Source organism: Mesoplodon mirus (genome assembly GCF_964341445.2).
Source record: "Mesoplodon mirus genome assembly, chromosome: 15".
NCBI classification, from domain to species: domain Eukaryota; kingdom Metazoa; phylum Chordata; class Mammalia; order Artiodactyla; family Ziphiidae; genus Mesoplodon; species Mesoplodon mirus.
In genome coordinates this window covers 24,654,819-24,682,778 of record NC_138991.1, presented here as the reverse complement: position 1 = coordinate 24,682,778, position 27,960 = coordinate 24,654,819, and the positions used below count along the sequence as shown (strand labels likewise).

General features: G+C 39.9%; 2 protein-coding genes across 3 annotated transcripts in view; one reads left to right on the top strand and one right to left on the bottom strand.

The window, feature by feature from the left end:
* Positions 1 to 27,960, top strand: part of ITCH (itchy E3 ubiquitin protein ligase) — a 123,713-nt gene that overhangs the window by 16,188 nt on the left and 79,565 nt on the right. Inside the window, exon 3 of one of the 2 annotated variants that reach the window (XM_082644639.1) lies at positions 5,843 to 5,945. The exons of the other annotated variant lie outside the window; for it this stretch is intronic. Coding sequence (XP_082500765.1) covers positions 5,943 to 5,945 — 3 coding nt within the window. The 5' untranslated portion in view covers positions 5,843 to 5,942. The remainder of the gene's footprint in view (positions 1 to 5,842; positions 5,946 to 27,960) is intronic. 2 annotated transcript variants of the gene reach the window in all.
* Positions 9,218 to 27,960, bottom strand: part of PIGU (phosphatidylinositol glycan anchor biosynthesis class U) — a 240,873-nt gene continuing 222,130 nt past the window's right edge. Inside the window, exon 13 of the mRNA XM_082644641.1 lies at positions 9,218 to 9,228. The gene's annotated coding sequence lies outside the window, so the exon portion shown is untranslated. The remainder of the gene's footprint in view (positions 9,229 to 27,960) is intronic.

Genomic DNA, 27,960 nt, shown 5'->3' with positions numbered 1-27,960 from the left:
TTCATGTGTTTTCTGAAATGTCTTTTTGTTGGCTTCTTTTTTCTTTTTGGTTGCATTGGGTCTTCATTGCTACGCGCGGGCTTTCTCTAGTTGTGGCGAGCGGGAGCTTCTCTTGTTGCAGATTACGGGCTCCAAGCACATGGGCTTCAGTAGTTGCAACACGTGGGCTCAGTAGTGGCTCGTGGGCTCTAGAGTGCAGGCCTCAGTAGTTGTAGTGCACGGGCTTAGTTGCTCTGGCATGTGGAATCTTCCGGGACCAGGGATCGAACCGTTTCCCCTGCACTAGCAAGCAGATTCTTAACCACTGTGCCACCAGGGAAGTCCTTGGAGGCTTCTTTTAAGAAATTATAGGCCTGTATGAAATTATTGAAGGGTTTTCTAGGTCACAGTGGATGTGGCCTATAAAAATAACTGATTATGTTGGATATGTTATTCCTGAAAATAAACCAGGCAAATTTCATAATATCCTGGTTATTTAATAATTTATCTATAAATAGGATATTTTAAAATAAGACTAGAAATGTAGTTTGTCTCTTTGTTGCTTATGGGGCAAGATGTTACTGAAATAATCTTGTGAAATGTCTTTTTCCACATTTTTTTTCCACTGCCTTTCAGGAAGATGTTAAGGTTAGAGGGTTTTTTTAAAAAAATTTATTTGTTTATTTTATTTATTTTTGTCTGTGTCGGGTCTTAGTTGTGGCACGCAGGATCTTCGCTGAGGCATGCGGGATCTTTCGTTGTGGCGGGTGGGCTTCTCTCTAGTTGTGGTGTGCAGGTTTTCTTTTCTCTAGTTGTGGTGTGCAGGCTCCAGGGCAGGCAGGCTCCTGTAATTGTGGTGTGCGGATTCCAGATCGTGTGGGCTGTGTAGTTTGTGGCACATGAGTTCTAGTTGAGGTGTTTGAGCTCAGTCGTTGTGGCACGTGGACTTAGTTGCCCCGTGGCATGTGGGATCTTAGATCCCTGACGAGGGATCAAACCCATGTCCCTTGCATTGTAAGGCGGATTCTTTTCTTTTCAAAATTTTAAATAAATTTTATTTATTTATATTTTTGGCTGCCTTGGGTCTTTGTTGCTTGCACACAGGCTTTTTCTCTAGTTGCAGCGAGCAGGGGCTGCTCTTTGCTGCAGTTCACGGGTTTCTCATTGGGTGGCTTCTCTTGTTGCAGAGCACGGGCTCTAGGCATGCGAGCTTCAGTAGTTGTGGCGCTCGGGCTTAGAAGTTGTGGCTCGCAGGCTCTAGAGTGCAAGCTCAGTAGTTTTGGTGCATGGGCTTAGTTGCTCCGTGGCATGTGGGATCTTCCCGGACCAGGGCTCCAACCCATGTCCCCTGCAGCGGCAGGCGAATTCTTAACCACTGCACCACCAGGGAAGTCCCTAAGGTGATTCTTTACTACTGGACCACCAGGGAAGTCCCAAGGTTAGTTTTTATTGCTGGCAGTGTAGACATTCTGTCACATTTTTCTAGTGTGATAGTAAACATTACTCAAAATAAATGATACAAAAGTGTTAAGAACTGGCCCTATTTTAAGTTTCTTTGTAACTGACTAATAAGTAATAGATTATTTTAATATTGTACTAGATTTTAGATTCAAACTGATATCTTCATTGGTTCAAGTCAGTGGTTTACTAGGTGAAGATACAGGCTCTGCACCACCGTATTTGATTGTGAAGGGACTTCCCTGGTGGCGCAGTGGTTAAAAATTCGCCTGCCAGGGCTTCCCTGGTGGCGCAGTGGTTGAGAGTCCGCCTGCCGATGCAGGGGACACGGGTTCGTGCCCCGGTCCGGGAAGATCCCACATGCCGCGGAGCAGCTGGGCCTGTGAGCCATGGCCGCTGAGCCTGCGCGTCCGGAGCCTGTGCTCCACAACAGGGGAGGCCACAGCGGTGAGAGGCCCGCGTACCGCAAAAAAAAAAAAAAAAAAAAAAATTCGCCTGCCAATGCAAGGAACATGGGTTCAAGCCCTGGTCTGGGAAGATCCCACATGCCGCGGAGTAACTAAGCCCTTGCGCCACAGCTACTGAGCCTGCGCTCTAGAGCCTGCGAGCCACAACTACTGAAGTCCGCATGCCTAGAGCCCATGCTCTGCAACGAGAGAAGCCACTGCAGTGAGAAGCCTGCGCACTGCAGCAAAGAGTAGCCCCCGCTCTCCACAACTAGAGAAAGCCCGGGCGCAGCAACGAAGACTCAATGCAGCTAAATAAATAAATGAATTTATATTAAAAAAAAAAAGATAGGTTAATCTAGCTGTGAGATGTAGAGGTAGAAGAGAGATACTAGAAAGGAAGAATGTGTCCTGGAGAGATCGCCCCAAGATACATGGGAGATCTAATGTCAATTTTTTTTTCCTTTTTGTTGTAGAAACTATTTTAAGAGCATTTTTTGTCATTCACATTGGGAATATGCTTTTTATAGACAGGTTTGTTGAGATGTAACCTACACATAATAAAATTCATTCTTTTTAGGTATACAGGTCTTTGAATTTTGATAAACACTTGGAATCTTGTGCTCTTTTGTAGTCATTCCTTAGGAAGCACTGATGGGTTTTCTGTCCCAATAGTTTTGCCTTTTCCAGAATGTCATGTAAATAGAATCATAGAGTATGTTAGTTTCCTAGGACTGCTGTAACAATTTACCACAAACTGGGCAGTTTAAAACAGCACAACTTTATTTTTTTGAAGTTTTAGGAGTCTAAAAGGCCAAAATAAGGCATCACTGGAGTTGGAACCTCTCAGAGGGAGAATCTGTTCAATGCTTCTGATGGTTGCTGACAATCCTTGTCTTGTGTATACATCTCTCCAGTCTGTTTCCATCTTTACCCTGATCCAGTATAACTTCATCTTAACTTGATTACATTTGCAAAGATCCTATAAGACCAAGTAAAGTCAAATTCGGGGTTCCAGGTGGACATAAATTTTGGGGGAGACAGTATTCAACCCAGTACCTAGAATATGTAGCCTTTAAAATTTTTAATGTTTTAAAATTTCATCATACAATAAGATTGGCTTTTTTTGGGTGTACAGTTGTATGAATTTTAACACATTTATTGATTCTTGTAACTAATACCACAATCAAGATACAGAACAACTTCATCACACCAAAAACCTCCCGTGTTCTGTATTTTTGTAGTCATATCCACCCTCAGTTAACCTCTGGCAGCCACAATTTTTTTTTTTTTTTTTTTTTTTTTTGCGGTACGCTGGCCTCTCACTGTTGTGGCCTCTCCTGTTGCGGAGCACAGGCTCTGGACGCGCAGGCTCAGCGGCCATGGCTCACGGGCCCAGCCGCTCCGCGGCATGTGGGATCTTCCCGGACCGGGGCGCGAACCCGTGTCTCCTGCATCGGCAGGCGGACTCTCAACCACTGCGCCACCAGGGAAGCCCTGGCAGCCACAAATTTGTTCTTCATTCCTTTAGTTTTGTCTTTTGGAGACTGTCACGTAAATGGAATAGTACATATGTAAACTTTTTGAGACTGGGTTTCACTCAGTATGATGCCTTTGAGATTCCTCCAAGTTGTTGCATTTTTTAAAAAACATTTATTGCTGAGTAGTATTCCAGTGTATGAATGTACCGCACTTTATTGATTTACCTATTGAGGGAGATTTAGTTGTTTCACATATCTTGCAATTGTGAATAGAGCTGCTGTAAACATTCTTGTACAGATTTTATATGGACATATGTTTTTATTTCTGTAGGCAAGATTTCTCAATCTTGGCACTATGACATGTTGGTCTGGATAATTCTTTGTTGTGGAGGACCATCCTTCACATTGTAGGACGTTTAACAACATCCCTGGCTTCTGCCCACTAGATAACAATAGCACCCACCCCCACCATTGTTTAAAAAAAAAAAAGTCCCAGAGGACAAAATAGCCTCTGATTGAGAACCTCTACTCTAAGGTAAATACCTAGGAATGGGGTTGTTGGGTCATGTTGTAAATGTGTTGAATTTTATAAAAAATGGGCAAAACGTTGTCCAAATTGGATGTACCATTTTGCGTTTCAACCAGCAGTACATGAGGATGCTTTGCATCCTTGCCAGCCCTTGATATTGTCAGTATTTTCTTATTTGTTACTCTAATAGGAGCGTCATGGTATCTCATTGTGATAGGGTACTCTTTATTTTCTTTTTTTTAAATCAGTTCTTTATTTTGAAAAAAATCTACAGAAAAGTTGAAAAAAATAGTATAGTGAATACCTGTAAATATCTTGCTTATATTGACCTCTTGCCACATTTACTTTTTCTCTAGATGTACTTTTAATTTTGCTGAGCCATGAGAAAGTCATTTGCAACCATCATGATACTTCACCCCTGAACACCTTTACATTACTTCTCCCAAGAAAAAGGATATTTTCCTGTAGGACCACGATAGTATGTGTTAGTATTTCTAAGAAAATTAACAATTCCATAATGTCATCTAATATATTCAGATTTTCCCAGTTATCACCGAAAGTGTTTTGTGTTTTTGTCCCTACATATAGGATCCAGTCAAGGTTCACACATTTTGTTGTTTTGTCTTTTTAGTGTCTTGATCTAGAACAGTCCTTTTGCCTCTTCAGTTTTTCTTCTTTTTTTTGCCACGCAGTGCAGCTTGCAGGATCTTAGTTCCCCAACCAGAGATTGAACCCGGGCCCTGGCAGTGAAAGTGCCACTTCCTGACCACTGGACTGCCAGGGAATTCCCTTGCCTTTTTAGTTTTTCAGTGTTAATTTTTTAAGAGTCCAGGCCAGGTAACTGGTAGAGTGTCATGTATTTTGGATATAATTATTTCCTCATTATTAGATTCAGGTCAAACATTTTGGGGGCAATAATACTAGTCTAGGTGATATTGTATACTCTTTTTTTTCTTCATTACATCTGGCAGCACATCAATGGTGGACTGTCACTCTAACGGTGTTGGTAAGTTTATTTATTTGATTAATGTGATACTATAAGATCTCCATAATAATTGTATACTTTTCACTTTGTAATTAGTAAGTAAGATGTGGTGTAATATTTGAGGCCATATAAATATCCTGTTTTCTAATAACCTTTCATCCATTGGTTTTACTATTGTATTAGTTATCTATTGGTGCATAACAAATTATCCCAAAATTTAGCTGCTTAAAATAACAAACTTTTTATCTTACATAGTTTCTGTGGGACAGAAATTCAGAAGTGGCTTAGCTGGATGGGTCTGACCCTGGATCTCTTGAGGTCATAGTCAAGATGTTGGCTGAGGCTGCAGTTATCTGAAGACTACTAGGGCTGGAGAATTAGCCTCTAAGGTGTCTTTCTCATGTGGCTGGCAGGTTGGTGCTGGCTCTTGGCAGGAGGCCTCAGTTTCTTGCCACATAGTTTGTTTCCCTGAGAACAAGTAACCCAAAAGAGCAAGTGGCATTGCATTTTTTTAAAAAAACTGGTAGAGTACACACGATATTAAATTGGCCATAGTAATCATTTTTAAGTGTATATGTTTCAGTGGTATTAAGTACATTCATATCATTGTGCAGTCATCACCACCATCCACCCCCAGATCTCTTTTCATCTTGCAAAATTGAAACTCTGTACCCAATCAACAGTAACTCCCCATTTCCTCCTCCTGTGAGCCCAGTTATCCACCGTTCATTCTGCTTTCTGTCTCTGATTTTGACTACTCTTGGTACCTCATATAAGTGGAATCATATTTTTGTGGCTGGCTATTTCACTTAACAAAGTGTGTCCTTAAGGTTCATCCACATAGTAGCACATGTCAGAATTTCCTTCCTTTTTGAGCCTGAATAATAATCCATTGTATGTATTTACCACATTTTGCTTATCCATTCATCTGTTAATGGACACTTGGATTGTTTTCACATTTTAGGCATAATGAATAATGCTGCTGCTATGTACAAATACCTCTTCAAGACCCTGCTTTCCATTTTTTGGGGTATATACACCAAGAAGTGAAATTGCTGGATCATATGGTAATTCTGCTTAAAATTTTTTTAGGAAATGGCTATACTGTTTCCCACAGCAGCTTACTGTTTTACATTCCTACCAATATGCACAAGGGTTCTAGTTTCTCCACATTCTTGACAACATTTGTTATTTTCTGGGGGTTTTTTTTGGTAGTAGCCATCCTAATGGGTGTGAGGTGGTATCTCATTGTGGTTTTGATTTGTGGCATAGTGGTGTTGAGTATCTTTTCACGTACTTAATGGCCATTCTTCTTTGGAGAAATGACTATTAAAATCATTTGTCTATTTTTGAATTGACTTGGGTTTTTTGTTGTTGAGTGAGGAGTTCTCTATATATTCTGGATATTAATCCATTAGATGAATGATTTGAAAACAGTTTCTTCCATTTTGTAGGTTGCCTTTTCCCTCTTTTGATAGTGTCCTTGGGACATGTTTTAAATTTTCATGAAGTCCAATTTGTCTATTTTTGTTGTTGTTGTTGCCTGTGCCTTTGGTGCCATATATAACAATCGTTACCAAATCCAGTATTGTGAAGCTTTTGCTCTATTTCTAAAAGTTTATAGTTTTAGGTCTTTCTTGCATCTAAGTCTTTGACCCTTTAAAAAAATTTATTATTTATTTGGTTTCACCAGGTCTTAGTTGTGGCAGGTGGACTCCTTAGTTGCAGCAGGCAGGCTCCTTAGTTGTGACTTACCAACTCCTTAGTTGTGGCACGCGGACTTCTTAGTTGCAGCAGGTGGGCTCCTTTTTTTGGTTTTTGTAAGTGAAGGTAGGTAACAGTCTAACATTGTTTTGCAAGTGGATATCCAGTTTTCTCAGAATTGTTTGTTGAAAAGACTGTCCTTTCCCCATTGAAAGGTCTTGGCACTGTGTCAAAAATCATTTTGCCAGGGAATGGTGTGGGAGAGGGGGCTTGGGGGGAAGAATCATTTTGCCATACATGTAAGAATTTATTTCTGGGCTCTCTATTCCAATAGAATAAGTCTATATGTCTGTATTTATGCCACACTGTTTTGATTATTGTAGCTTTGTACTAAGTTTTGAAATCAGAAAATGTGAGTCCTCCAACTTTGTTGTTCATTTTCAAGGTTCTTTTTGCTATTTAGGGTCCCTTGAGATTCCATATGAATTTTAGGATGGGTTTTCTATTTCTGAAGGAAACATCATTAAGATTTTGATGGGATTTTATTGAATCCGTAGATTGCTTTGGGTAGTATTGACATCTTAACAATATTTAGACTTCCGGTACATAAACACAGGATGTCTTTCCATTTATTCGTGTGTCTGTTAATTTCTTTCAGCAGTGTTTTGTAGTTTTCAGGTTACAAGTCTTTTACCTCATTGGTTAAGTTAATTCCTGAGTGGTCTTATTATTTTTGATGCTGTTAGTAAATGAAATTGTTAATATTCTATTCAGATTGATAGTGTATAGAAATGCAACTCATTTGTGTTGATTTTTTATATCTTACTACTTTGCTGAATTCATTTATTAGTACTAATAGTTTTTGCATGTGGAATATTTAGGGTTTTTTACATATAAGATATCATCATCAAACAGAATTTTTTACTCCCTTTCCAAGGTGTATACTTTTTCTTTTTCTTGCCTAATTGTTCTGGCTTGGACTTCCAGTACTCTATTGAATAGAAGTGTTGAGAGCGGGCATCCTTGCCTTGTTCTTGATCTTAGAGGAGAAGCTTTCATTCTTTCACTGTTGGATATGATGTCAGCTGTGGGTTTTTCATATATGGCCTTTATTATGATGAGGTAGGTCCCTTCTATTCCTAATTTTTTTTTTTTTATCATGAAAGGGTTTTGAATTTTGTCAGGTACTTTTCCTCCATCAGTTGAGACAGTCGTGGTTTTTTTCCCTTCATTCTGTTAATGTGCATTACATCAGTTGATTTTCATATGTTTAACCATCTTGCATCCCAGGAATAAGTCCCATGTGGTCATGGCATATAATCCTTTTAATATGCTGAGAAATGTCTGTTTCTCCCTTTATTTATTTATTTAAAAAACTTTTTAAAACTTGGCCACACTGTGCAGCTTGTGGGGTCTTAGTTCCCCAACCAGGGATTAAACACGCACCCTCAGCGGTGAAAGCGTGGAGTCCTAACCGCTGGACCGCCAGGGAATTCCCTCTCCCTTTAAATATGTGTTTTTGCTTCATATATTTGGATGGTCTGTTATTAGGTACATAAATGTTTATAATTATTGTTATATTCTTGCTGTATTGGGCCTTTTTAATAAATTATGCCCTTTGTCTCTTATAACCTTTTTTGATTTAAAGTCCATTTTATGTGACATTAGTATAGTCACTTCTCCCTTTTGGGTACTGTTTACATGGAGTATCTTTTTCCATCCTTTCACTTTCAACCTGTTGGTGTCTTTGGATCTAATGTAAGTCTCTTGTAGACAGCATATAATTAGCTCATGTTTTATTTTATTTTTTAAAAATTTTTATCTTTTTTTAGCCACACCGTGCGGCTTGTGGGATCTTAGTTCCCTGACCAGGGATTGAACCCGGGCCCTTGGCAGTGAAAGCACGGAGTCCTAACCACTGGACCACCAGGGAATTCTCAATTAGATTATGTTTTAAATCCATTCTGCCAATCTGTCTTTTGATTGGAGAGTTTAATCCATTTGTATGTAATTACTGAGAAAGGAGGACTGACTTCCTCATTTTACTGTTTGTTTTCTATATACCTTATAGTTTTTTTGACCCTCATTTCCTTCATGACTGTCATTGTGTTTAGTTTATATTTTGTAGTGAAACATTTTTATTATTTTTTCATTTCCTTTTGTGTATATTCTATAACAGTTTTCTCTGTGGTTACCTTGGGAATTACATTTAACATCCCAAAGTCATAATACTCTAATTTATAACAGCTTAATTTCAATGACATTCAAAAACTCTGCTCCCTTACTGCTTTGTTACCACCGATTTCAGTTACTGATATCACAAAATGCATCTTTATACATTGTGTGCTGTGGCATTGCCTTTAATGATATAGTCTCTGAAGTTGCATATTGTCATTTCCTGCCACATTCTGTTCATTAGAAGAGAGTCACTAAATCTGGCCTACATTCAAAAGGCATGGGATATTAGGTTCCATCTTTGTCAGGGAGGAGTGTCAAATCGTTTGTAGACATATTTTTAAATTCTGGGACTTCCCTGGTGGCGCAGTGGTTAAGAATCCACCTGCCAATGCAGGGGACATGGGTTTGATCCCTGGTCTGGGAAGATCCCACATGCCGTGGAGCAGCAAAGCCCGTGTGCCACAACCACTGAGCCTGCGCTCTAGAGCCCCCGAGCCACAACTACTGAAGCCCGTGTGCCTAGAGCCCATGCTCCACAACAAGAGAAGCCACTGCAGTGAGAAGCCCACACACTGCAATGAAGAGTAGCCCCGCTTGCTGCAACTAGAGAAAGCCCGCACGCAGCAACGAAGACCCAATGCAGCCAAAAATAAATAAATAAATAAATAAATTAATTAATTAAAAATGCTAACATCTGTTCTTGCCTGGCTCAGTTATTTACATTAGAGGTTCTAAAATGATGATTCTTTCATTCCTTCATTATTAAGCTGAGCTGAATTTTGCTGGGAAACTCAGTCCCTATGACAAGCCTCCAAATAGTATTTCCTGTTCCTGTTTTTTATTACATTTTAATATTTTTTATTTTTATCTGAAAATCTGGTTTATTAGATTACTTAACATTTCTGTGGCTGTTTCATCATTAAAGTGAAATGGGTGTAGTAATTTCTACCTTAGAGGGAGTGTATTAATTTCCTGTGACTGCTGTAACAAATTACCACAAACTTAGCATCTTAAAATAACAAACTTGGGACTTTCCTTGCAGTCCAGTGGTATAGAATCTGCCTTCCAATGCAGGGGACGCGGGTTCCATCCCTGGTCAGGGAACTAAGGTCCCACATGCCGAGGGGCAACTAGAGCCCACGTGCTCTGGAGCCTGTCCACCACAACTAGAGAAGAGGAAACCCGCACACCACAAGTGGAGAGAAGTCAGAGCGCCGCAACAACAGGTCCCGTATGCCGCAACTAAGACCCAACACAAAAATATAAAAAATAAATTAAAAAAAAAACTACTTTAAAATAACAGAAACCTTTTTTCTCACGGTTCCGGAGGCCACAAGTCTTAAATCAAGGTGTCAGAAGGGCCCTGTTCTGTCCAGAACTCTAGGAGAGAATTCTTCCTTGCCTTTTCCAACTTCTCGTGGCTCCAGATATTCCTTGGCCTGTGGCTGCATGATTCCAATCTCTGCCTGTCTTCATATGGCCCTCTTCTCTTCTCTGTGTCTCTTATAAGGACAGTTGTCATTGGATTTAGGGTCCACCTGGATAATCCAGGATGATCTTATCTTGAGATTGTTATTATTTTTTTCCCCTCTGCCACCCAGCATGTGGGATCTTAGTTTCCCGACCAGGGATGGAAGCCACACCCCCTGCATTGGCAGCGTGGAGTCTTAACCACTGGACTGCCAGAGAAGTACCAATATTCTTAATTATATCTGTAAAGACACTTTTTTCCAAATAAAGCCACATTCATCGGTTTCAGGGAATAGGATGTGGACATATCTTTTGGGGAACCACTATTCAATCCACTAGAGGGAGAGCGTATTAAATGAGTTACCACATGTAGAATTCTTTAAAACTGTTTCCAGCATGTGATTATTCAACAAACTAATTATTTTTTGTTATTATGATGCTTGCGGTTTATAGCAGCCTCCTGAATTTAATACTTTCTCTCTTTTATACTGCTATTTTAGCCGTTTAAATTTCCATACCTGTCATGCATACCTAGGGTGACTGTATCTCATGGTTTGCCTAGTATAGTCCTGGTTTATTCCTGTTGACTTCTAACTGACCAAGAGTTCAAATTTTAAAATATATTCTTTCTCTCTCAACTCCATCTGAATTCCAAGGGTGCCAACCCTGGTTATGATCTTTGTTTTTTGTTTTTTTCCTCACTGCACAGCTTGCAGGATATTAGTTCCCCAACCAGGGATCGAATCTGTGCCCCCTGCAGTGGAAGCATGGAGTCCTAACCACTGGACCACCAGGGAATTCCCTGTGTTTTGTTTTTTGCTCTTTGTGTTGTGTTGTCATGAATATGTTTTATGTTCACAGGTTTGTACAGTTAACCCAAACTAGTTGGCTTTTGAGAAAATTTTTTGCCTTTTTTCACTTAATAGTGTTTCTACTTTTCACTTTGTCCATGGTGCTGGTCAGTTTTCTAGGTTATGTAGTCTTTTGGGTTTTCTGTGAAGACATTCACATTGCCTGTGAATTACAAGTTTTGTTTCTAATGTAACAGCAGAGCTAGGGCTTGGTGCCCCTTTTGTTGATTTTTATAGTCAATTCTTTTTCTATTGTGCTAATTTCTCCTCTGTGACCTGTTAGTTGACTAAACTTGAGGAAGTCCCCTATTCTCTTCCTGTTGTCTTTTCACCCACAGGTGATTGTCTTCTGGGTCATCTTGTCTGAATATCCCCTCCCCACAAAGTCAAAATTATTTACTACCACCTGTACTTACTCATGTGAGGAAATTTTTACATATAGAGAGTACAGTGTCAGGACTTCCCTGATAAGAAGGGTAAGACTCCGTGTCGGGACTTCCCCAATGCAGGGGACCCAGGTTTGATCACTGGTCAGGGAACTAGATCCCATGTGCATGCTGCAACTAAGAAGTCCGCATGCTGCAACTAAAGAAAGTTCCGGCTTGCCGGCAACTAAGACATGGCACAGCCTAAATAAATAAATATTTAAAAAAAATAGAGTACAGTGTCAATTTTCTGTAATTCTGATTATTATGGCTCTCCCTCATTTTAATTTCTAGGCAGGCAGAAGCCCTCTTTGTAAATCTGTGCTGTTTGCTATTATGACGGGAAGCTTTCTTCAGAGTATATTTGTTGGCTGCTTTTATATTGTCATTATAGACCTAAGAACAACAACAACAACGCAAAATCACCCTTTATTACCTCACTTATTCACAAAGAGGCTCTTATGTATAGGTTACTAGTGATCCCATTTATTTGGAGAAATGCTGGACAATGGTGAGTGCTTTGGATTGTAATCGATATTTTTAAGCCTTTTAATGTCTCAGTAAGAAAGATATCCTACATTCAAGGGGTTAGAGAAAAATTCATTTTGAGTATAATAACTTTTTCATGTTTATTTTGATTCAACATATATTTGAGAGCTTACTATTAATATACTTCAAATACTCTGTAAGGTTCTAGTGATGTAAAGATGAATTGCCTTGACCTCAAGAAGACGGTTTGAAAGGTGAGAGGGATTTGCAAACAGATAATAAGAGACAGCTGTTGAACACTTAACTGGGTTTAAGCCTTTCTATATGACTTTACAGGTATTGTCTCAGCCTTTAAACCGAAACTACAATTAAGTTATCCCTATTGTATGGATGAAGAAAGTAATTCAATAATTTGCTTAAGTAATGGTGCTGAGATGTGGATCTAGATTTATTTGACTTCAAAGCCTGCACATTTAATTACTGTGTTATGATATCTCTTGGAATACATGCTATAGGGTACTCTAGAAGAAGAAATTAATTCTTTCTGCTTTGAAGTTTAGGGAAGGCTACCAGATGAGATGCTTGAGCAGAATGTTGACGGATAAGAGAAGACCAGATGACTGGGAATTTAGGGAAGTTGTGGGGCAAAGGTTGAAGAGAAGGAACAGGATAAATAAATCACAGAAGTATTAAACAGATGGCATTTTGAGGAATGAAGAACTTCACTTCTGTGTGATTGGAGCATGGGGTCTGTATGGGAGAATGGTATGTGAAATAAGAGAATAGGCAAGCCAGGATCATGGCAGATCATCAGAGGTGTAGAAAGTTCATTTAAAAAATCCTTTGACAACACTGTGTGGACAGATTGGGGTAAGGCAAAGAGAAATACTGAAATGAGTACGATAGTACAGGGAGAGCCAAATGAAGGGAATAGTAATGGGAATAAAGAGGAAGATGTTTAATTTTTTTTAATTAAAAAAATTTAATTATAAGATATTCCACCCATATCCAACTGTTTTATTCTAATGTCTTAAGAAATTTTGCATCTTCCATATTTCCCAGTTTTAAGCCATCATGGTGATGTATGTAGGATGTTACCGTTTCTCACTTTGATGCTTGAGAGCAGGTGTTAGCAAACTATGACCCGTGGGAGGAATCTGGCCCTCTGCCTGTTTTTATAAATAAAGTGTTATTGGAATAAAATGCATTTTATGTGTTGTCTGTGACCACTGTCACACTACAGTGGCAGTTGAGCAGTTGTGACAGAGATCATACGGCCCACAACTGTGAAATATTTACTCTCTGGCCCTTTACAGAAAAACTTTGCAGAACAGCAGATTGAAGACATTCTTTGATCTAATAACTAAAGTGCACGTGATAGTGCTTACTTAATACTATATGTTGGGCTTTGTTAACTAGGTGACTGACCACATCAGTCATTCATAATCTACCCATAGTGTATTTGGAAATTTTTTGAACCCAGGCCATGGCAGTGAAAGCACCAAGTCCTAACCACGGGACCACCAGGGAATTCCCATGGAAATTATATTAATTAGACTCTCCCAAACTGCAAGGTTTTTTAGGTAATGGGAGGTTAATGTGAAGTTCTTTATGAAAATAAAGAATGGAAAACTCAATGGCATAGTCAGGTTTCAAAAGGAAAACAGGACATGTTGCTAGTTGGTCCTCACAAGGACCGAAAAGTAGCTTAAAGCTGCAAAATTTTTCAAGATTACAGCATAGCCCTGGCAACCAAGTTATTTTGTCAGCCTGGCAGTGCAGGTATCAGTTGATTCCCAATTCCAGTGCTCTGACAAACTGAAATCTGTGTACAGATCTTGCAATTTCACACTACTCAAGAGCTGACCAAACTGGTGTTGGGGAGAGTTTTCATGCTAGTTACTTCTTTACCCTAAATTTTTTTTTAATGGCGCTCTTTTTGTTTAATGAATATAGTATCTTTTCATCTCTCTGAGGATATTAATATATTTTGCTTTTCTTTGGCATCATTTTTCTTTTCTTTTCTTTTTTTTTTTTGCGGTATGCGGGCCTCTCACTGCTGTGGCCTCTCCCGTTGCAGAGCACAGGCTCCGGACGCGCAGCCTCAGAGGCCATGACCCACGAGCCCAGCCGCTCTGCGGCACGTGGGACCCTCCCGGACCGGGGCACAAACCCGTGTCCCCTGCACCGGCAGGCGGCCTCTCAACCACTGCGCCACCAGGGCAGCCTGGCATCACTTTTCTTGATAGACGCTTTCCACAACTTTATCATCTTTAAGGATGTGGGCAGACTGGGGGCTGTGAGTGCATGTAGAGAGGAGAGGGCTTGTTAACTGAGAACCTCACTATAGGGTTACCTGGTGGACTGTTTGGGGAACTTGATAAGAAGTCTTGTCCTATCTCCTGCCTGGGTGGTTAAGTCTTGGCTACAGTGAGCTGGGAGCCTAGTGGGGAAAAAAAGGATGGGAATTTAGTCATTCCGTTTGCATATGTTCCTTTAATTCTTGTGTTCTTGATACTGTTCTTCAGCCTTCAACTGTGCCTGGCATCTTCCATTGCAGAGATGCTTGAGGAAAAAAAAAACAGACCTGAGCCTTTTGGTGTCAAGTAGGGGATTTAGGAATCAAAATGCTTGGTAAGCAGCTTTCAACCAATTCTGCTTCTGTGTCCCAACTTTACTTCCTACTTCCAAAATTGACTGGTATCTTCTCTTGGGGGCACTGCAAGTAAACAAACCATCTTGGTTCTTGGCTTTTCCCTGTTGTCAACATAGGACAGGAGTCTACTTTATTGAGTGTGCTGTCAAATAATATTGGTCCATCTGCTTTGTAGCTTACTGAAGTTATTGTACTTGTTTGTTGTTACCTCTACTTCTCTTTTTCCTGACCTTTACTATTATTACTTTTATAATTTTTAAAATTTCTTCAGAGTTTAGGGAAATTTGAAAGGGGATTCAGATGCACATGTGTAATCTGTCATCTTGTTGTGAAAGTCCTTTCCCCACATACTTTTTTTTCTTTTTTGTTTACTTTTTGCATTCTTCTGGATTCATACATTTTTCCCTCAAATATTTTTTTCTTGATAGTGATTTGGAATTTGTGCACTGTTTTTATTTTTTTACTGCTTCTCTTTGAAATTGTTTTAATTGATTGATTGATTGATTGTTTGCCGCGTGGCTTGTGGGATCTTAGTTCCCTGACCAGGGATCAAACCCACGCCCACAGGGCAATGAAAGCACAGTCTTAAGCACTGGACCTCCAGGGAATTCCCTGAAATTTTGACTTGCATATTAACTTCGCAGAACTGATCAGTATCTTTGCCTTGGCCTGAGCAATACAAGGATCTTGGAACAATTAACTCCAGTTACCTCCATTCCTGACTTTAATGATGTTATTCAGTATTTTAGCTTTGTATTTTTAAATCCCCAAATAAGACATTGTTTTGTGTATTTTATTTTTTTAATTCTTTATTAAAAATTATCTATTTATTTATTTAGGCTGCGCCGGGTCTTAGTTGTGGCATGCGGGATCTTCTTTGTGCGATCTTTAGTTTCGCCATGTGGGCTCTTAGTTGCGGCATCAGCCTTCTTAGTTGTGGCATGTGGATTCTTAGTAGCAGCATGCATGTGAGATCTAGTTCCCTGACCAGGGATCGAACCTGGGCCCCCTGCATTGAGAGTGTGGAAGTCTTACCCGCTGGACCACCAGAGAAGTCCCATGTTTTATATATTTTAGATTTACCTAATGTTTACCACTTAGTCACTTTTATATCTTGAGTTGCAGAGCTTCCTTTGAAGATCATTCTACTTATTCTTCAGGTACATCCTTTAGAAATTCTTCTCGTCAAGGTCCATTGGTAGTAAAATATTTTAGTCTAGAAAAAATTTTTCCTCTAAATTTTGTTTCTTTTGTTTTGTTTTGTTTGTTTGTTTTTGGGGTTTTTTTGCGGTACAAGGGCCTCTCACTGTTGTGGCCTCTCCCGTTGCGGAGCATAGGCTCCGGATGCGCAGGCTCAGCGGCCATGGCTCACGGGCCCAACCACTCCGCGGCATGTGGGATCTTCCCGGACTGGGGCACGAACCCGTGTCCCCTGCATCGGCAGGCAGACTCTCAACCACTGCGCCACCAGGGAAGCCCTGTTTCTTGTTTTAAACACCTTTATTGAGATATAGTTCACATACCATACAGTATACCTATTTAAAATGTACAATTCAGTAGCTTTTAGTATATTCAGAGTTGTGCATCCATCACCACAATCAGTTTGAAAACGTCATTGCCCCCCAAATAATCCCGGTGCCCCCTTAGCTGTCACTCTCAATTTACATCCACGCAGCCCTAGCCCTAGGCAGCCAATAATTGACTTACCATCTCTGTAGATTTGTCTATTTTGGGCATTTCATATAAATGGAACCATGAAATATATTGTCCTTTGTGACTGGCTTCTTTCACTTAGCATAATATTTCAAGGTTTATCCCTGGCATAACATTTAATGAGTGCTTCATTTCTTTTTGTTGCTGAATTTCTTTTTATTGTATGAATATACCACATTTTATTTATCTGTTCATTAGTTGATGGACATTTGTGTTGTTTCTGTTTCTGGCTATTATGAATAATGCTGCTGTAAACAGTTCAAGTTTTTGTGTGGACATATGTTTTCATTTCTCTTGGGAATATACCTAGGAGTAGAATTGCCTATTACCTATGGTAATGCAGTTTTTAACTTTTTGAGGAACCATAAAACTTTATTTCACTGCAGCTGCACTATTTTATATTTTTACTAGCAATATGTGAGGGTTCTTCATATCCTTGTCAACACTCGTTACTTATCATTTTGAATAGCTATCCTAGTAGGTGTAAAGTGGGTATCTCATTGTGGCTTTTATTTGCATGTCTCTGGCTAATGATGTTTAACATCTTTTCATGTGCTTGTCGGTCGTTTGTATATCTTCTTTGGAGAAATGCCGTTTCAGTCCTTTTGACAATTTTGTCGTCATTTGTCTTTTTGTGTTGAGTTGTAAAAGCTCTTTATGTATTCTAGATACTTATATTGGATATATGATTTACAAAGATTTTCTCCCATTTTGTGGGTGGGATTCTCACTTTCTTCATGGTGTTTCTGAAACACAAGAGTTTAAAATTTTGATTTATATCCAATTTTTATGTTGTTGGTTTTGGTGTTATAGCTAAGAAACCATTGTCTATCTAATGCAACGTCACATAGAATTATACCTGTTTTCTTCTACCAAATTTTTAGTTTTAGCTCTTGCATTGAGGTGTGTGATCTAGTGTGAGTTAATTTTTGTCCATGGTTGTGAGGTAGGGATCTCTTGCACGTGAATATCCATTAGTTCCAGGACCATTTGTTGAGAAGTTTGTCTTAGTACCCTTGTCAAAAATCAGTTGGTCATAGATATTTGGGTTTATTTCTGAACTCAGTTCTATTCCATTAATCTCTGTATCTATGCTTATGCCAATAACACACTGTCTTGATTACTGTAGCTTTGTAGTAAGTTTTGAAATTGGGAAGTGTGAATCCTCTGACCTTGTTCTTCTTTTTTGAGATTGTTTTGACTATTCCTGGTCCTTTGTATTTCCATATGAAATTTAGAATCAGCTTGTGAATTTCTGCAAAAAGGCAGTTGGGATTTTGATAGTGATTGTGTTTAATCTGTAGATCATTTGGGGGTTAATCTGTAGATCATTTGGGGGACTATTACCATCTTAACAATATCAAGTCTTCTAATCCATGAACATTGGATGACTTTATATTCATCTAGGTCATCTTTTTTGGGGGGGTGGGGGCGCTGCGTTGGGCCTTCGTTGCTGCGCATGGGCTTTCTCTAGTTGCAGCGAGCGGGGTCTGCTCTTCGTTGTGGTGCTCGGGCTTCTCATTGCAGTGGCTTCTCTTGTTGCGGCACACGGGTTCTACATGCGTGGGCTTCAGTAGTTGTGGCTCGCAGGCTCTAGAGCGCAGGCTCAGTAGTTGTGGTGCACGGGCTTTGTTGCTCCGTGGGATGTGGGATCTTCCCGGACCAGGGATTGAACACAGGTCCCCTGCATTGGCAGGTGGATTCTTAACCACTGCGCCACTAGGGAAGTCCCTAGGTCCTCTTTAATTTTTAGTTTTACACTTCTTTTGTTGAATTTATTCCTATTTTATTTTTTATACTATTGTAAATGGAATTGTTTTCTTAATTCCACTTTCAGATTTTTCATTGCTACTGTATAGAATTTACATTGGCTTTTGTATGTTGATTTTATATCTTACAACTTTGCTGAACTTGTTTAATTTTTTTTTTTTTGATTGAGCCACACGGCTTGCAGGATCTTACTTCCCCAACCAGGGATCGAACCCTGGCCCCAGCAGTGAAAGTGCCAAGTCCTAACCACTGGAGTGCCAGGGAATTCCCGCCTGTTTAATAATTCTTAAGTGGATTCTCTAGGATTTTCTATACATAAGATCAGGTCATCTTCAAATAAAGATAGTTGTACTTCTTTCTCTGCAGTCTGTATGCCTTTTATTTCATTTTCTTGCCTGATTACCCTGGCTAGAACCTTCAGTACGGTATTGAATAAAAATGATTTTTGAGAGCTGGCATTCTTGTTCTTGAACTTAGGGGGAAAGCATTCAGTCTGTTACCATTAAGTAGGATGTAAGCTACAGATTTTTTTTTTTAATAGATGCCCTTTTTCACCTTGAGGAAGTTCTCTTCTACTCCTAGTTCCTTGAGTGTTTTTATCATGAAGTGGTGTTGAGTTTTGTCAGATGCCTTGCCTGTGTCTGTTGAGATGATGATGTGGTTTTTGTCCTCTATTCTATTGATCTGATATATTACATTAATTGATTTCTGGATATTTATCCAACTTTGCAGTCTTGGCATAAGTTCCACTTGGTCATGGAATGTTACTGAATTCTCAGTTTGCTTGTATTTTGTTGACGATTTTTGCCTCTGTTTTCAATATAAGAGATTAACCAACTGTGTACAAGGGATCCAATTTCTCCACATCCTTGCCAACACTTTTAGGTTTTTTGTTTTTTGGTTTTTTGTTTTTGCGGTATGCGGGCCTCTCACTGTTGTGGCCTCTCCCCCTGCGGAGCACAGGCTCCGGACGCGCAGGCTCAGTGGCCATGGCTCACGGGCCCAGACACTCCGCGGCATGTGGGATCTTCCCGGACCGGGGCACGAACCCGCGTCCCCTGCATCGGCATCGGCAGGCGGACTCCTAACCATTGCGCCACCAGGGAAGCCCCCACAGGCTGTCTTTTTACTGTGTTGATTCTTTCCTTTTGCAGAGCGGAACCTTTTTAGTTTGGTGTAGCCCTGTTGTCTCTTCTGCTTTTGTTGCTTGTGCTTTTGGTGTAATAGCCAATAAATCATTGCCAAGACCAATGTCACAAAGCTTTTCCCCTATATTTTCTTCTAGGAGTTTTACAGTGTCATCTCTTATGTTTTAGACTTTCATCCATTTTGAGTTGATTTTTGTTTATGGTGTAAGGTAAGGATCCAATTTCATTCTTTTGCATGTGGATATTCAGTTTTCCCAGCACCACTTGTTGAAGAGATTATTCTTTCCCCATTGTGTGTTCTTGACAACCTTGTTGAATATTAGTTGTCTGTGTATTTGTGGGTTTATTTCTGGGTGCTCTATTCTGTTGCATTGCTCTATATGCCTATCTTTATGCCAGTACCATACTGTCTTAATTACTGTAGCTTTGTAATATTTTAAAAATCAGGTAGTGTGATATCTCAGTTTTGTTCTTCTTTCTTAACATTACTTTGGCTGTTTGGATCCATTTGAATTTTAGGATTTTTTCTATTTAAAAAATTCCATTGGGATTTTAATAGGGATTGCATTGAATCTGTAGATCACTTTGGGTAGTTTGGACATTTTAACAATACTTTATCTTTCAATCCATGAATACAGCATGTCTTTCCGTTTATTTGTATCTTTAATTTCTTTCAGCAATGTTTTGTAGTTTTTATCTCCTTTGTTAAGTTTATTCCTAAGTATCTTTTATTTTTGATGTTATTGTGAATGGGATTGTTTCTTAATTTATTTTTTCAGGTAGTTAATTGTTAGTGTATAGGAATGCAGCTAATTTTTCTGTGTTGATTTTGTATCTGGCAGGTTTGCTGTATTTTAAAAAATTAGTTTTTTTTTTGTTTTTTTTTTTTGCGGTGTGCGGTCCTCTCACTGTTGTGGCCTCTCCCATTGTGGAGCGCAGGCTCCGGACACGCAGGCTCAGCGGCCATGGCTCACGGGCCCAGCCACTCCGCGGCATGTGGGATCTTCCCGGACCAGGGCATGAACCCGTGTCCCCTGCATCGGCAGGCATACTCTCAACCACTGCGCCACCAGGGAAGCCCATATTGTGTTTTTTGTGTGGAGTCTTTTTTTGAGGGGGGAGGGGTCGCACTGCGTGGCACGTGGTATCTTAGTTTCCCCACCAGGGATCCAACCCATGTACCCTGCAGTGGAATTGTGGATTCTTTACCACTGGACTGCCAGGGAAGTCCCTGTGTGGAGGCTTTATTGAGTTTTTTATATATAAAATCATGTCATCTGGGGACAGATAATTTTCCTTCTTCCTTTCCAATTTGGGTGCCTTTTATTTCTTTTGCTTACCTTAATTGCTTTTGCTAGGACTTCCAGTACTGTGTTGACTAGAAGTGGTAAGAATGGGCATCCTGTCTTGTTCCTAGTATTAGAAGAAAAGGTTTCAGTTTTTCACCTTTGAGTGTGATGTTAGCTGTGGCCTTTTCATATGTAGCTTTCATTTTGTTGAGGTAATTTCCTTCTATTCCAAATCTGACAGTTTTTATCATGAAACAGTATTGAATTTTGTCAGATGCTCTTCTGCATCAGTTATGATGATCATGCGATTTTTACCCTTAATCTTTTAATGTGGTATAACACATTTATTATCTTTTTTTAAAAAAAATATTTTAGTCTTACTGGAGTATAGCTGATTTACAGTGTTGTGTTAGTTTCAGGTGTACAGCAAAGTGATTCAGTTATACATATATTCATTCTTTTTTAGATTCTTTTCTCATATAGGTTATCACAGAATACTGAATAGAGTTCCCTGTGCTATATGGTACGTCCTTGTTGATCACGTTAATTTTCGTATGTTGACCCAGTCTTGCATCCCAGGGATTAATCCCACTTGGTCATGATGTATTAATCCTTTTAATGTGCTGTTGAATTCGGTTTGGCAGTATGGAAACTGAACATTTTGAATGTTATCATGTAGCAACTCTGGAAATCATATTCTTCCCCAGTCTCATGGTTTCTTGTTGCTGCTTCCTGTGGTTGTCATTTGATTGTTTGGTGACTTTTCCAAACTAATTTTGTACAGTCCTGTATTCTTTGTCTTGTGTGGCCACTGAAGTCTGTTCTGTTAGGTTAGTGGTTTGACAGATAGCCTTTTCATTGATTGACTAATACAACATTGGTTTAGGGCTTCCCTGGTGGCGCAGCAGTTGAGAGCCTGCCTGCCGATGCAGGGGACAGGGGTTCGTGCCCCGGTCCGGGAGGATCCCACATGCCATGGAGCGGCTGGGCCCGTGAGCCATGGCCGCTGAGCCTGCGCGTCTGGAGCCTGTGCTCCGCAACGGGAGAGGCCACAACAGTGAGAGGCCCGCGTACCGCAAAAAAAAAAAAAAAAACATTGGTTTATAACATTATACGTTTCATGTTTAAAAAATTATATTTTGACTTATGTATACAGTACAACATGCTCACCACCAAGAGTTTAGTTTCCATTCGTCACTGCACAGCTGACTCCCTTTATCCATATCACCCTTCCCCCACTTGCTGTCTGCTAACCACTACTCTCTTCTCTCTGTGTGCTTATTTTTGTTTGGTTTGGTTTGCACCACCACCACCACCCCCCCGCCATATGAGTGAAATCATGCAGTATATGTCTTTCTCTGTCTGACCTATTTCATTTAGCATAATATCCTCCAGGTCCATCCATGTTGTTGCAAATGGCAAGATTTCCTTTTTTTTTTTTTTTAGTTAATTTACTTTTGGTTGCGTTGGGTCTTCGTTGCTGCGCATGGGCTTTCTCTAGTTGCAGCGAGCGGGGTCTGCTCTTTGTTGCAGTGTGTGGTTTTCTCATTGCAGTGACTTCTCTTGTGGAGCACGGGCTCTAGGTGTGTGGGCCTCAGTAGTTGTGGCTCACAGGCTCTAGAGCGCAGGCTCAGTAGTTGTGGTGCATGGGCTTAGTTGCTGTGCGGCATGTGGGGTCTTCCTGGACCAGGGGTTGAACCCATGTCCCCTGCATTGGCAGGTGGATTCTTAACCACTGCACCACCAGGAAAGTCCCAAGATTTCCTTTATTTTTAAAAGAATTTTTTTACGGCTGAGTAGTATTCCATTATATATATATTGCATCTTCTTCATCCATGGGTAGGCACTTAGGTTGTTTACATATCTTGGCTATTGTATATAGTGCTGGATTGAACATAGGTATGCATATATCTTTTCAAATTAGATGTTTTTGAATTCTTTGGATAAATACCTAGAAATGGCGTAGCTGGATCATACTGTCGTTCTATTCTTTTTTTTTTTTTGCGGTACGAGGGCCTCACACTGCCGTGGCCTCTCCCGTTGCAGAGCACAGGCTCCGGACGCGCAGGCTCTGGACGCGCAGGCTCAGCGGCCATGGCTCACGGGCCATGTGGGATCCTCCCGGACCGGGGCACGAACCCACATCCCCTGCATCGGCAGGCGGACTCTCAACCACTGCGCCACCAGGGAAGCCCCTGTCGTTCTATTCTTAATTTTTGAGAACTCTCCATACTGTTTTCCATAGTGGCTGCAGTAATTTACACTCCTATCAACAGTGTATGAGGATTCCCTTTTCTCTACATCCTCTCCAACACTTGTTATTTCTTGCCTTTTTGATAATAGTTATTCTAATGGTATGAGGTGATAACTCATTTGTGGTTTTGATTTGCATTTCCATAATACTTAGTGATGTTGAACATCTTTTCATGTCCCTGTTTGCTATCTGTATGTCTTTGGAAAAGGGTCTGTTCACCTCCTCTGCCCATTCTTAATCGGGTGGTTTATTTTTTGGTTGTTCTTTATGTATTTTGAATATTAACTCCTTATTGGATATGATTTGCAAATATCTTCTCTGAGTAGGTAGGTTGAATTTTCATTTTGTTGATGGTTTCCTTTGCTGTGCAGAAGCTTTTCAGTTTGATGTAGTCCCATTTGTTTATTTTTGCTTTTGTTTGCCTTGCCTGAGGAGACATATCTAGAAAGATTTTGCTAAGACTGATATGTGTTTTCTTCTAGGAGTTTTATGGTTTCAGGTCTTACATTCAAGTCCTTAATCCATTTTGAGTTGATGTTGTGTATGGTGTAAGATAGTGGTCTAGTTTCATTCTTTTGCATGTAATTGTCCAGTTTTCCCAGCATCATTTATTGAAGAGACTATACTTTCTCCACTGTATGTTCTTTGCTCTTGTTTTGTAAATTAATTGTCCATATATGTGTGTGTTTATTTCTGAATTCTCAATTCTGTTCCATTGATCTATGTCACTTTTTCTGCCAATACCATGCTGTTTTGATTACTATAGCTTTGTAATATAATTTGAAATCAGAGTGAATGATACTTCGAGCTTTGGGTTTTCCCTCCCCACTCAGGATTGCTTTGGCTATTTGGGGCCAATTTTGTTGCTCCTTACAGATTTTAGGATTTTGTTGTTGTTGTTGTTCTATTTCTGTGAAAAATGTCATTGGGATTTTGATAGGGATTGCATTGATTCTGTAGATTGCTTTAGGTAATACGGACATTTAAAAATGTTAATTTTTCCAGTCCCTGAGCACGAATACCTTTACATTTTTTTGTGTTGTCTTAAATTTCTTTCAAGAATGTCTTAAAGTTTTCAGTGTACAGGTCTTTCACCTACTTGGTTGAATTTATTCCTAGGTATTCTTTTTGTTGCAATTGTAAATGAGATTTTTTTGTTAATTGTTTTCTGATGATTCATTGTTAGTGTATAGAACAGACTTGTATATTGATATTTTTACTCTGCAACTTAGTGTATTTGTTTATTTCTAACAGTTTTTTGGTGTTTTTTTTTTTTTTTTTTTTTTTTTTTGCCGTACGCGGGCCTCTCACTGCTGTGGCCTCTCCTGTCGCGGAGCACAGGCTCCGGACGCACAGGTTCAGCGGCCATGGCTCATGGGCCCAGCCGCTCAGCGGCATGTGGGATCTTCCTGGACCGGGGCACGAACCCGTGTCCCCTGCATCGGCAGGCGGACTCTCAACCACTGCACCACCAGGGAAGCCCTGGTGGTTTTTTTTAAATATATAAAAACATGTTATATTTATTTCTTCTCTGATTTTTATTAAATTGTAGGACACTTAACTGGTGTTGGAGAATTGCTTGTTGGTGTGGGGAACCTACTCACCACACTCACTCACATGTGGGAATTGGTGACTGGAACCTTTACACTGTTAAGAGAATGAAAAGAGAAGCCATAGGCTGTGAGAAAATATTTGCAAAACACATAAAGGACTTATATTTAAAATATACAAAGAACTCTTAAAATGTGACAGTAAGAAAACAAATAATAAATGAGCAGAATATCTGAACAGATATCTCACCAAACAGTGTACATAGATGGTAAATAAGCATATGAAAAGAGGCTCAACATCATACGTCATATGGGAATTACAAACTAGGCCAATGGTGAAACGTCATTGTACACCTGAGTCGAAAACTTATATGCACAAGGAACCTGAACATGAATACTTATAGCAGCTTTATTCATAATTGCCAAAAGCTGGAAGCAACTAACATATTCTTCAGTAAGCAAATGTATATACTGTGGAATAAACACACATGAAATATTACTCAGCAATTAAAAAAAAAAAAGCTGCCAAGCTCTGAAAAGATATGGAGGAAACTTTAATCATACTGCTGAGTGAAAGAAGCCACTCCGAGGCTCTAAATTGTGTGATTCCACCTATCTGACATTCTGGAAGAGGCAAAATTATAGAAACAGTAAATAGATAAGTGGTTGCCAGAGGTTCTTAGTGAGGGAAGAGAGATGAGTAGGTGAAGCACGGGATTTTTAGGGTTGTGAGATTATTCTGTGTGATTCTGTAATAGTGGATACATGGCAGTTATGTGTTTGTCAAAATCCGTAGGACTGTATAAGGTTCACAAAGAGTGAACCTAAATATAAATTGTGGACATTAGTTAATTTAAAAAAAACAAAAACTGGAATATTCTAGACACTGATTAGCAAGGCAGACAAGGTTGCCTATCTTTGTGGACCCTTATAGTCAGTAAAAAATTTAATCAGAAAAATTTCAGTGGTGTGATAGAAAGTAATAGGATGGCTACATTAGATTGAGTAGTCGGGGAAGACCTCTCTGAGTATTTGAGTATTAACTTGAGACTTGAATATAAGATGTTAGCTATTTAAAGGTAAGAGGGAAAAACATTCCCAGCAGAGGGAACAGTTAGTGTAAAGCCTGTAAGTCTGGAATGACCTTAGTGTGTTTAAGAAATAGAAAGAAATCCAGATTTGCAGTGGGTAAGGGGGAGAATGATATGAGGAGAAGTCAAGAGAGTAGGTCATGGATGGAATGTAGTGGGACTTCTGTTAGCCAGGGTGAGGAATTTGGATTCTATTTTAGGTGAGATAGGCAATTATTGGATGTTTAAGCAGAGTAGAGCATGATCTAACTTTCGTGTTTAAAAGAGTACCCTAGTTGCTGTGTGGAGAATGGGTGGTGGGAGGGAGAGGGAGCAGGTGCAGAAGCAGGGAGACCAATTTAGTGACTTGTAGTCATTTGTTGACAGGGAAGGGATAGGTGTTTGTGGCTTGGACTAAGATGGTTAAGAAGAGGAGAAAAATAAGCATATATTTTAAGGTATGTAGCAGGGTATATTTTGCAGGTAGTATCTTTAGAACTTGGTAATGAGGGAAAGATAATGCCCACAGCTTTGGCTTGTGCAACTGGATGGATGATGGTGCTATTGAGGCCAGGGAGAGTTTCAGTTTAGTCTTTTTTTTTTTTATTTTGGCTGTGGTGGGTCTTTGTTGCTATGTGCGGGCTTTCTCTAGTTGCGTCGAGCAGGGGCTACTCTTGGTTGCAGTGCATGGGTTCTAGGCGTGTGAGCTTCAGTAGTTGTGGCACACAGGCTCAGTAGTTATGGTGCAGGGGCTTAGTTGCTTCATGGCATGTGGGATCTTCCTGGACCAGTGCCTGAACCCGTGTCCTGTGCATTGGCAGGTGGATTCTTAACCACTGCGCCACCAGAGAAGTCTCCTCAATTTAGTCATTTTAACCATGCAGGCAGTTATAAATAATGGTTAGACCTAAGAGTCTGGAGCTCAGGGGAGAAGATGGGACTTGAAGTGTAGATTCTCAGTCTACTCTGTCTTGCCTGTTTTTCAAACTGTACAAGTAGGCTACACATTTTCTTTTTAAAAACTCAAAACATACAAAACCAAAGTTCCCCATGACCACCTCCTTTAGTACACAGACCCTCTCCCCTTCTCCACAAAGATAACCACTATAAACAGTTAGGGATGTATACTTTTTCTGCTTTTGTTTATAAGTATATTTACCTACAAGAATATATACTTTGTTTTTGTTTGAAAAAATAACATCACATTATATATATTCTGTAACTTAAAAAAATGTTCTTGGAATCATTCCATTTCAGTCATTAGTAAGTTTTGATAGCTGCATAGTAGTCTGTGGTATGAATATGTTATTTATTTAACTGGTTGCCAATTGATACTTAGGTTTCTATAGTTTGTCTTTACAAATGGTATATTTTTGTTCTTAGGGATTTAAAATACTTAAGTAATTTTGATTATATAAAACTAATATATATCAGTACATACATTATTTTTTAATATTAATTTATTTTATTAATTTGGCTGCATTGGGTCTTAGTTGCACAATCTTCATTGTGGCCTGCACTATCTTTTATTGTGGAGTGCAGGCTGTTCCTTGCGGCATACGAGCTCCTCAAGTTGTGGCACACAGGCTCTGTAATTGTGGCACATGGGGCTCTCTAGTTGTGTGGGCTCAGTAGTCGTGGCTCTCGGGCTCTCCAGTTGTGGCACGCAGGGTCTAGAGCTCACAGGCTTAGTTGCCCTGTGGCGCGTGGGATCTTAGTTCTCCGACTAGGGATCGAGCCCGCGCCCCTTGCATTGGAATCACGATGTCCTAACCACTGGACCACCAGGGAACGGAAGCCTAATTTTGCCTTATTGTATTTGTATATTTCTTACATGGGACCTGGCAAATAGTGAGTGCTGAGTAAATTTTGCTTGAGTTTAATCTTTACTTTGACCCACTCAAAATATTCTTAAAATTTTTATCAAGTCCCCGAAAACCTAAGAACAGGTTATTTTAAAAACATATTTAGGGACTTCCTTGGTGGTGCAGTGGTTAAGAATCCGCCTGCCAATGCAGGGGGCACAGGTTTGAGCCCTGGTCTGGGAAGATCCCACATGCCGCAGAGGAACTAAGCCTTTGCCACAACTACTGAGCCTGTACTCTGGAGCCTACGAGCCCATGCACCTAGAGCCCATGCTCCGCAACCAGAGTAGCCACCACAGTGAGAAGCCCGTGCACCGCAATGAAGAGTAGCCCCTGCTCGCCACAACCAGAGAAAGCCTGCGCACAACAACAAAGACTCAATGCAGCCATAAATAAACAAATAAATTCAAAGAGTATTAATAATAAACATTCACAGAGCATTTTTTTCCCCACATATATAATCATTCAGTCTTACAAAAGCCCTGTGAGTTAGAGGTGGTATTATCCCCATTTCTCTGACAGGAAACTGGGACCTAGAGAGGTTATATAACTCAAATAGTATCATATAGTAAGTGTTGTAGCCAGGAATCAAACCCAAGTGTTCTGACTTTGTTATAAAATCTTTTTTATTGTATACGAATCATGCCCTT